Source organism: Notolepis coatsorum (genome assembly GCF_963971535.1).
Source record: "Notolepis coatsorum genome assembly, contig: SCAFFOLD_1776, whole genome shotgun sequence".
NCBI classification, from domain to species: Eukaryota; Metazoa; Chordata; class Actinopteri; order Aulopiformes; family Paralepididae; genus Notolepis; species Notolepis coatsorum.
Genome location: NW_028169296.1, coordinates 25,001 through 36,656, shown reverse-complemented (window position 1 = coordinate 36,656; position 11,656 = coordinate 25,001). Strand labels below are relative to the sequence as shown.

At 46.5% G+C, this 11,656-nt stretch overlaps 1 protein-coding gene across 1 annotated transcript in view; it reads left to right on the top strand.

Moving 5' to 3' along the window:
- Positions 1-2,166: 2,166 nt before the first annotated feature.
- LOC311248753 (transcription initiation factor TFIID subunit 2-like) overlaps positions 2,167-11,656 on the top strand; it is a gene marked incomplete at its 5' end in the record, with an annotated part of 12,147 nt that continues 2,657 nt past the window's right edge. The window contains one exon of the mRNA XM_084339583.1: positions 2,167-2,331. Coding sequence (XP_084195709.1) covers positions 2,167-2,331 — 165 coding nt within the window. The remainder of the gene's footprint in view (positions 2,332-11,656) is intronic.

Here is an 11,656-nt window from a genome sequence, read left to right as displayed (position 1 = left end):
GTGAGGCCTCTGGTGATTCCCACCCCTAGGCTGGGTAGCGTAGAGGTTTAAGCACTGGAGTGGCTGGGTACTCAGGGCTCTACGCTAACCTTTTTCCCAAGGAGCACACAAAGAAATTGAAAACATTTAGGAGCACACACAGAAATTTAGGAGCACACAAAGAAATTTAGGAGCGCAGTGAAAAAAGTACCAGAGTTTATTAACAAACTATTTATTACATGCATATTATACTGTGCGTGCATACTAAGGGACAAACGTCTGTGCAATAGCACATACCACCAAAATCACACATTGGTCCATGCCTACTAGACAAAGGATATACGTTGTCCAGCTGATTTTGTATGTTGTAGTGTTGTCACGATACCAACATTTTGACTTCGATACAGATAGGAAAGGTAATGGAATATATTATTAGATGACAGACATGACTGTAGGGCAGCATGTGGTAGTCTACACCCTCTCTAGACCGACAGTAGGGCAGCATGTGGTAGTCTACACCCTCCCCAGACCGACAGTAGGCCAGCATGTGGTAGTCTACACCCTCCCCAGACCGACAGTAGGGCAGCATGTGGTAGTCTACACCCTCCCCAGACCGACAGTAGGGCAGCATGTGGTAGTCTACGCCCTCCCCAGACCGACAGTAGGGCAGCATGTGGTAGTCTACACCCTCCCCAGACCGACAGTAGGGCAGCATGTGGTAGTCTACACCCTCTCTAGACCGACAGTAGGTCAGCATGTGGTAGTCGACACACCCTCCCCAGACCGACAGTAGGCCAGCATGTGGTAGTCTACACCCTACCCAGACCGACAGTAGGCCAGCATGTGGTAGTCTACACCCACCCTCTCTAGACCGACAGTAGGGCAGCATGTGGTAGTCTACACCCTCCCCAGACCGACAGTAGGGCAGCATGTGGTAGTCTACACCCTCCCCAGACCGACAGTAGGGCAGCGTGTGGTAGTCTACACCCTCCCCAGACCGACAGTAGGGCAGCGTGTGGTAGTCTACACCCTCCCCAGACTGACAGTAGGGCAGCGTGTGGTAGTCTACACCCTCCCCAGACCGACAGTAGGGCAGCATGTGGTAGTCTACACCCTCCCCAGACCGACAGTAGGGCAGCATGTGGTAGTCTACACCCTCCCCAGACCGACAGTAGGGCAGCATGTGGTAGTCTACACCCTCCCCAGACCGACAGTAGGGCAGCATGTGGTAGTCTACACCCTCCCCAGACCGACAGTAGGCCAGCATGTGGTAGTCTACACCCTCTCTAGACCGACAGTAGGGCAGCATGTGGTAGTCTACACCCTCTCTAGACCGACAGTAGGGCAGCATGTGGTAGTCTACACCCTCCCCAGACCGACAGTAGGGCAGCATGTGGTAGTCTACGCCCTCCCCAGACCGACAGTAGGGCAGCATGTGGTAGTCTACACCCTCTCTAGACCGACAGTAGGGAAGCATGTGGTAGTCTACACCCTCCCCAGACCGACAGTAGGCCAGCATGTGGTAGTCTACACCATCTCTAGACCGACAGTAGGGCAGCGTGTGGTAGTCTACACCCTCTCTAGACCGACAGTAGGGCAGCATGTGGTAGTCTACACCCTCCCCAGACCGACAGTAGGGCAGCGTGTGGTAGTCTACACCCTCCCCAGACCGACAGTAGGGCAGCATGTGGTAGTCTACACCCTACCCAGACCGACAGTAAGGCAGCATGTGGTAGTCTACACCCTCCCCAGACCGACAGTAGGGCAGCGTGTGGTAGTCTACACCCTCCCCAGACCGACAGTAGGGCAGCGTGTGGTAGTCTACACCCTCCCCAGACCGACAGTAGGGCAGCGTGTGGTAGTCTACACCCTCCCCAGACCGACAGTAAGGCAGCATGTGGTAGTCTATACCCTCCCCAGACCGACAGTAGGGCAGCGTGTGGTAGTCTACACCCTCCCCAGACCGACAGTAGGGCAGCGTGTGGTAGTCTACACCCTCCCCAGACCGACAGTAGGGCAGCGTGTGGTAGTCTACACCCTCCCCAGACCGACAGTAGGGCAGCGTGTGGTAGTCTACACCCTCCCCAGACCGACAGTAGGGCAGCATGTGGTCGTCAGGGAGGAAAAAGGTAGAAGGGGTCACGACCCGTGGCCTCAGCCTCACAGCCACTCTCTCCTTCTCCCCAGCTGGACGAGGAGCCGGACCCCATCTCGTCGGGGGTGTGTGGAGTGGGCCAGCCCCCCCACGGACTGAAGAGGAAGGCGGAGAGTCCGCTGGGCTCACCTCCAGAACCGGGACAGATCCTGCAGCTACCGGACGAGGACAGCAGCAGAGGACGCTACAAGATTAAGGTAAAAACCTTAGTATCATTAAGAACCAGTTTAAGTTTAATAAGAGCTTCCTGGAGGGTAATAAAGGTTCCAAGTTCTCAATGGCCAATTGTACAGAGTCAGCAATACAATACATAACAGTATCATCTGCAAACAGATGGGCTTGACAACCATTCAGCAAAAACACAATATAATAATATAAATAGTGAAGAGGACAGGACCTATAATTGAACCCTGTGGCACACCTTTAGTTATTGATAAAAAAAGGATTTTGATAAAGGACTTTACCCATGCTTTCATGAGACATATTTATCAGGTTTCATCATCAATGTAAAGGGACTTGACTTGACTCATCGAATTATGTTCATGATCACAAATTAATGGAGGCAGATACGGACCACTAGCCTAGCTTAAAACTTAAAACGTTTGGGCCAACAGCTAGGCTAGCTGGTCCGTATCTGCTTCCATTAATTTTTGCTAAGCTAGGCTAGCTTGCAGCCGTATAGTTTTCTCCTGAACACACAGAGAGGAAATTGGTATCTTATGTTCTTTTCTGACTCTGGAGAAGAGGGTAAGCGCATTTCCCATAATGTTGGCGTGTTCCTTTAAAGTAGGGTGACCATATTGTGATTTAAAAAAAAGAGGACACTGCCCCCAGCCTCAAGATACTTAAATGATACTCAAATTCTACTCAAAGATGCCTTATTATTTTAATATATTTAAAGTATGCCTCCTCTGTATGGATAGACAATTATTATTTATATTATTTTATATAACTAAATAATATCTTTCTATAACCAAAGTTACTCAACATGCTTTATTATGCCTAACGTAATCTCTCTGACAAATCTCAATGGTACGAAAATAACTTACAAATCAACCTGTAGCTAAATAATAGCTCTCTTTTCAAGTCTTACTAGACAAAATAAATAACAAAAATAAATATGAAATAATGTTCTAAATAATACCACTTCTGTATTAGAAAATCCAGCTTTAAAAAAATGTATCTTTGTGTCTTTTCAATGTAATAATGTAAATAATAAAACAGTAGCCTAACAAAGATAATCATTTAAAAGTGCACTATGCAGTTTTGGATTTGTTTACATTTGCATAACTTGCAATTAGTGTAAAAAACCAATGTATTACTCATGTAACCCTTAGAACAGACCTGGGCAATTACGGGCCACTTCCGGCCCTTTGGGCGTCCGTGTCCGGCCCGCGGTAAATTTTTACAATTGGAGATCATGAATATTGAGCAGAATTAAGTTCAAGTTACCGGTATCATTGGTTCGGCCCTTCAACAAAGTTCAGGTTTCTCATGTGGCCCCTTGTAAAAATGAATTGCCCACCCCTGCCTTAGAATGATTGTATCATGGGCATATTTATTATGTCATGAATCAAACTAAAGTGATTTTGAGGCATCATGAACCAAATATAAGTCTACTTTGAAGGTTTGTGAACAACATTATTGTCCCTGTCCTTGTAAACTACCGCAGTTAAACAGCAACTTTTCATTCAGATTTCTAGCTTCAAACAGAGTTCCAGGGTCCCAATTTTCCTCTGACAGTTTGCTTCAGTTACTGTATGAAAACGTATAAATCATTCTCAATTATTTTATTTATCTCTCTGCATAGCTGCGTACTTCAATCAATTCGGTCAACTTTGCCGTCAAACTTTCGCCTCGCACAGCTTTAAAAACAAAATCTGTGTCCATCCTCACTACCGACAACCACGACTGTGCTGTCCTTATGCTCTTAGACCTCAGTGCAGCTGTCGACACTATAGACCATACTATTCTCTTTTTTTTTTTATCCACTTTTTCTCCCATTTTTCTATATTTTCTCCCATCCCAATTTCGTATCATCCAATTCAACCCTCCCCTGTCACGAATGCTGTTTCTTGCCTCCCACAAGCCGGCTGCAATGTGGACTAAGTCATACATAGCACAAGTCCCCTCCGGTACTTGAGGTAACAGCAGTCGCATCTTTTCACCTGCGCAGCTCGATCTCTCAGTGGCGAGGAGTAACGCGTGGGAGGCTCACGCTGCCCCCGACACTTCCTGATTCTACTGCGCAGGTGCACCAACCGACCTGTAGGAGTCGCTGTCCACAGCGCCCGATCCCCACCCATCAGTTTCCCACACCCTAATACGGCCAATGTGTATTAGTATGGACGGCCAGCTAAACTGAAAACAATGTGGAGCGCTGGGCTCGAACAGGCAAGCCCAGCGTCTCCGTCATTCGTGGCGAGTGCCTTGCCCACTACGCCACGTAGCCGCCCCAGACCATACTATTCTCATTGACCGTCTCCACCAGGCAGTTGGTGTCAGTGGCACAGCCCTATCATGGTTCACCTCCTACCTCAGTGATAGAAGCGTCTCCGTTAATATCGGAAACTGCTCCTCCCCCTCCGCCTCTCTCTCTTGCGGGGTTCCACAAGGCTCCATCCTTGGCCCTATCCTATTCTCCCTATACATGCATTGCTGCCCCTTGGTCTGATCATTAAAAAACACAACATCTCTTTCCATTTTTATGCCGATGACACTCGGGTCTATCTCCCCATGAAACCCAACAATATAAACAATCTCGACAGTCTTCGTTCCTGCCTAGACGACATCAAATGCTGGATGGCACAATTTCCTACAGCTCAATCAATCAAAGTGTGAAATCCTCCTTTTCGGCCCTCCAAACCAAACCAGTGTCATTGCCAGCAGCCTAGGTAACCTGTCTCCCCTAGTCAAGCCCTTCGTTAAAAACCTGGGCGTGCTCTTTGACCCAGAGTTTTCCTTCAATAGGCAGGTAAACTCGGTGGTGAAGGGAAGTTTTTTCCAGCTCCGGTCCATAGCCAGGATCAAGGCCATTCTCTCCCCCTCAGACCTGGAAAGAGTCATTCACGCCTTCATATCTTCACGCTTAGACTACTGTAACTCCCTGTACCTGGGGCTTAATAAATCCACAATAACCCGTCTACAACTACCCCAAAACGCTACCGCTAGACTGCTCACAGGTACCCGGAAGAGAGCTCACATCACCCCTGTACTTGCCTCCCTCCACTGGCTCCTGGTGCGCTATAGAATAGACTTCAAGGTCCTCCTATTGGTCTACAAAGCCCTTAACACTTTCTATATTCTATATTATGGCTATGTGTCTAATACGCCCGCCGCTTATCAATGACTTGCTTGCAGTCAACATGTACGAAACGGATTGTTCTTTCATCGGTACATTTCCGTTTTTGGACATTTCTAGAAAAAAAAAAAGATTCTGTGATAATAGCTCTTTACTGGAATACACACAACACGGTTCAGCAGGTAGATGACAGCATCCTCTACCCCCAGTCGGGGCTGGTAGGCGAACTGGAGTGGGTCTAGGTGGGGTTTGGTCCCCCTCAGACCTGGAAAGAGTCATTCACGCCGGGGTGGACGGTATAAACGGTATACGGTATAAACGGTATGAATTTGCTCTACGGTATGGATTTTGACTATACCTTGTAACCGGTAGAGCAGCTCTAAAATAGCAATGACGTCATGTAACCACAGCGCGACTATTTCACTCGCATTTGCCCCTAAAAATAGATAGAATTAGTCATAGATAATAGATATGTGCAAACTGGAAAAAGTTATTTAGGAGGCTTCGCGCAGTGGGCGTGTCAACACGCAATTGTCATTTCATAATAAACACATATCACCGCGGCGCACAGCAAGTTTCAATTTCAGTTCCTGGCATTTTTAACCAGTGGAGAAAGGTAAGAGATTAACCTATCGTTTTTCTTATATGAATTATTCTACGTTAATAAAACATACCTGGTGATCAACTACAGTTTGCTGTGAACATTATGATATGTGTAGTGTTCTGACGGCTGGGCAGCGCGAGCTGGATGCTGGATTTTGCGAGAAGCATATGCAGCTGCAGAGCCGCAGAATCCACCATAACTCACCCATCTGTACCGGCACAGTGCAGTACTCCAATTCAGCCATTGGCAATTCAGCCGTTGGGTGGGGGGCGCTGTTGAGCCGGGCCTGTGACCGGACCTGAAAGCGCCCCTACTCTGCGGCTCTGCAGTTGCATACTATTGGGATTCGTTGGGAGAAGCACGGAGTCTCGACTCTGGACTTATTTTATTTGGAATATAATGACTGTATACGCAAAAGTAGCCTAGTTTTAAGTTAAAATATTATAAATCTACATGCCTTGAGGATATCATTATTTATATAGCCTGCCTATCAGGCAAAAAAAATAATTCTAACGGAAACACTGATACCGTGATATATACCGTTACCGTCTATGCTTCAAATTATACCGTGATATACATTTTAGACCATACCGTCCACCCCTACTTGCCTCCCTCCACTGGCTCCTGGTGCGCTATAGAATAGACTTCAAGGTCCTCCTATTGGTCTACAAAGCCCTTAACACTTTCTATATTCTATATTATGGCTATGTGTCTAATACGCCCGTCGCTTATCAATGACTTGCTTGCAGTCAACATGTACGAAACGGATTGTTCTTTCATAGGTACATTTCCGTTTTATACCATTTTGAAAAACGAAAGTTTTTGAAAATTTCTAGAAAAAAAAAAAGATTCTGTGATGATAGCTCTTTACTGGAATACACACAACACGTCATTTTCCGGCTGATTTATGAATCGTTTTCAAATAAATGCTAGATTATCGATAGTATATGTGTACTTATGTACTTTCAACGCAGGCAACAGGGAGGAGGTCAAACAAGTACAGGGGCTTCTGAGAATCAACCTCAGAGAGGGCAAAGACAAATACAGGAGGAAGTTGGAAAGTCAGCTGGAGAACAATAACATCTAACATGTGTGGACTGGAATGCAGACCATAACCGGCATTAAACCGGAAGGGGAGTGGATGGAGATGTGGACCGGCCTAATGAGCTAAACCTGTTTTACAATAGGTTTGATACAGCGGCCCCGGCCAGTCTGGCCCCCCTCCCCCCCGCAACCCCCTCCCTCCCCCCAACTGCCCACGCCCCCTCATCTCTAGTGCAGCCTGTCTGCCCCCCCGCGGCTTGAAGACCCGCTCCTCCCCCCCAACACCTGAGACCCCCACAGTATGGCTCTCTGCAGACCAGGTGAGTACACAGCTGAGCAAGTTACACGCAGGCAAGGCTGCAGGTCCTGATGGGGTGAGCCCAAAGGTACTCAAAACCTGTGCCTCTCAGCTGTGTGATGTGCTCCAGCTCATATTCAACATGAGCCTGAGGCTGCAGAGAGTCCCGACACTGTGGAAAACCTCCTGTGTGGTCCCTGTCCCTAAGTGCCCGCGTCCCAGCACGTCCAAGGACTACAGGCCGGTGGCTCTAACCTCTCACATAATGAAGACCATGGAGAGGTTAGTCCTGGAGCAACTCCGCCAGGTGACCAAACCCCACCTAGACCCACTCCAGTTCGCCTACCAGCCCCGACTGGGGGTAGAGGATGCTGTCATCTACCTGCTGAACCGAGCCTACACTCACCTAGACAAGCCGGGGAGCACTGTGAGAGTCATGTTCTTTGACTTCTCCAGTGCTTTTGATACCATAAGGCCTGGGCTACTGGGTGAGAAGTTGGAGGCGATGCAAGTAGAGGCCCCACTGGTGTCCTGGGTTGTGGACTATCTGACGGGAAGACCACAGTACGTGCGCCTACGGAGCTGTGTGTCAGACAGACTGGTCAGCAACACCGGGGCCCCGCAGGGGACAGTCCTCTCTCCCTTCCTCTTCACTGTCTACACCAACGACTTGCACTATCGGTTCTGCCACCTTCAGAAGTTTTCTGATGACTCTGCGATAGTGGGATGTATAAAGGACGGTGACGAGAGGGAATACCGGGAACTGATAGTGGACTTCGTCACATGGTGCGATAAAAACCACCTGCAGCTAAATGTGGCGAAGACCAAGGAACTGGTTGTGGAGCTGGGGAGGAGGAGGAGTGCACAGTGACCCCCGTTTCCATCAGGGGAGTTGATGTGGACATGGTGGAGGTGTACAAATACCTCGGTGTGCACATCGACAACAAACTGAACGGGTCAAAACATGCAGAGGCACTATACAAGAAGGGTCAGAGCCGACTCTACTTCCTCAGAAGGCTGAGATCCTTCAATGTCTGTACAAGGATGTTGAGGATGTTCTATGAGTCGGTGGTGGCGGGCGCCTTCTTGTACGCTGTGACCTGCTGGGGCAGCGGACTGAGAGCAGTGGACACAACCAGGCTGGATAAGCTGGTCAGGAAGGCCAGTAGCGTGGTTGGGGTGGAGCTGGACTTTCTAGCGAGGGTGGCGGAGAGGAGGAGCCTTGCTAAGCTCCAGGCCATCAGGGAAAACCCCTCCCACCCACTATACACAGACTTGGCTGACAGGAGGAGCATGTTCAGTGCTAGGCTCACACTACCCAAATGCAGCACTGAACGGCACAGGAAGTCCTTCATTCCAACAGCCATCAGACTATACAATGCATCACTGTGCCTCACTGCATCACTGAGCACAGAGCGGCAGCTCAATAGTGGCAGGAAGCCGCGACTAGCGGCCTCCAGGCTCCAAAACAGGGGGCAGCGACGGCTGCCAGACATTGACCTTGGACTAATAGGAACCCAAGGAGGACAATACACTACCTGAAGCATACTGCACCTTATGTGACACTGTGAATACTGTGAATATATATTTCATTTTGTTAGATAGTTAAATTATATTGACCAAATTGTTTACACTGCTGTGTTGTTTTTTACTACCTGTACCCCCCCCTTCCCCCATGCTCAGTATATTTTTACTGTATTTATTTCTGTATATTTTATTTCATTTTTATTCTATTTTACTCTATCTTATCCTAGGCAACTTGATTGATTTGTGTTATTATTCTAATTCGTGACCTGTCCTGTCTAAATGTTTAAATGTTGAGCGATTTGCAGTGTCAAATTTCCCACGGGATAATAAAAGTATTTCTATTCTATTCTAGAGAAGCGGGCTGAAAAATCAATTATCTATTTCCTGGTCAGCGCTAACATCATACACGCACACACACACACACACACAGACACGTTGAGATATATGTGAAAAATACATCCGATTACCCCAAGACTGGTAACATAGATTCCTTACCTCACATCAGATGTTCTGCAAAAAGATTATTCCAATTCCTGATCGCCATTCCAAATATCGATCGCGTTTATTGATCCAACGTTAGGTACTCGAAACACATAATCCACGCTGCTCTGAGTGTCCACAATGAATCCAATCGTCTCCGGTTACATGCCTGAGAAGTCAAATGTGGAATCCGGAGTTTTTTTCTCATGCATTTCAATTGAGTCCAATCCAAATTGGGTGCATTATCATCCGGGAGACGATAGGGGCGGTATTTTCCCTGTTCGAGCTCATAGACAGTCCCAATGATAACGTGAGACTAGATTGATGAAAAATGAATGGATATCGCTAATAAAAGCAATAACGATTAAATAACGAGATTTCTCGTCCCTGGCACTCAACGCATGGCATGAAATAACGAGATTTCTCGTGGCTGGCACTCAATGTGTTAACCACCCGTAGGTCTAATTTCAAGTGTAGGGGGGGGGGGCATGCTTTTGCGGTCGCAGCCCCTGACCTCTGGAACAGCATCCCCATGTCCATTAAATCTGCCCCCTCCATCGAGTCTTTTAAATCGAAACTCTAAACCCACCTATACCGCCTGGCCTTCCCTGACTCACTTTGACTCTTGCCTTGCTTGTTGACGTGTTGTTTTGTTTCCTTGTCTATCCGTTGGTTGTTTTTTTCTGTTTATTCTATACTTTTCTTTGTTCTTAGCTATGTGAAGCACTTTGGTTGACAAGTGTTATGTCTAAATGTGCTATATAAGGGGCGACAGTGGCTCAGGAGGTAGAGCAGTCGTCTGGCAATCCGGAGGTTCCCGGTTCGATTCCCGCTCCTGGGCAGCGTGTCGATGTGTCCTTGAGCAAGACACTTAACCCCTAATTGCTCCCGATGAGCAGGTTGGCACCTTGCATGGTAGCCTCCACCGTCGGTGTGTGAATGGGTAATATGTAAGTAACAAATTGTAAAGCGCTTTGGATAAAAGCGCTATATAAAAAAGCAGCCATTTACCATTTATATAAATAAATAAATTTGATTGATTGATTGATTGATTGATTGATTGATGTGAGATTTGAGATCTCCGGCACCTTTATTAGACACCGAAACATATGGTCAAGCTTTCCACACGTTGCACTCTGCCTCCCATTTGTCTCGACCGGGACGGTAAATTGGGAATTTTCTCTGCAGTTCATCTGTAAATGTACCCTTGCGCTTTGGCTTTGTGAGCAGAATCAACGCTGCTCTGTGAGTAGAATCAAACCTGCTGCCTCCTCTGTTTGCGTGTGAGCGTAGTAGCGCCGCCCACAAAGCAGTCTTCTCTGGGATTACGTCACACACAACAGAGTACCGTAATATTCTGTGCAACGCGCCAGTCAATTTAAGTACATGCTTAACCTCTTCCACCTGTGCGGTCCATCGGCGGACCGCAAATGACATCACATCATAAATCAATCTCTCAGGACTGTTTGACAAAAGTATTGTTTTATTTTTCAAACGTATTCAAGTATAAACATCATAACCATGTCACAACAGCATTTATAATGTATATTATCATCAATACGTTAGTTTACCAATAGGTTAAAGTGTTATTGGATAGATTTTCATTTTCTTTTTGGTGTTTATTTAGAAAGTCGCCATTTTGGCAAATTTGAACGTCGGGAATTGTAGTTTTTTGTGGCCATTTTGTATGTAGAGGACAGCAAGAGCTTTCGATGAGTGTTGGAATTTTTCCGAACGACACTTCCCAAGGGCCTCTATGGGGTTTCAAGCACATTACTTCTGTATGAATTTCTTTAATATGTCTTATTATTCGGGATAATAAACCACACAACTTAACGTTATTGACATATATTGAAGCGCAGTTAATTTCTCTTCCCTATTTTTAGCATGAAGCAACAATTAGATTTAAAATTAGTTTCAAAATGGTGCCACCCTGATAAAAATAAAAAAAAAGCTAGATTTAGATTTCATTATCTGTTCTTATGCACGCCTGGTGATACTAAATCCAAATTGAACTCGGGCATTTGAAAGATAATATATGTATATATAAATGTGCGAATTGGCTATAATAAGGTAATTTATAAGCCTGCTATTCTATATTCTATAATAATATTTCAAATGGCATTGGTCCGGATGGGAGAATTCAGTACTGTATCTACAAAACATTCTGTTTAATCATCTTCCCTTTATTAATTTCCTCAGATTTTTTGTACATATGATCTCAAGAAGGTACTGCACGAGATCATTGGCAGTTTTTCATGTCTGGTC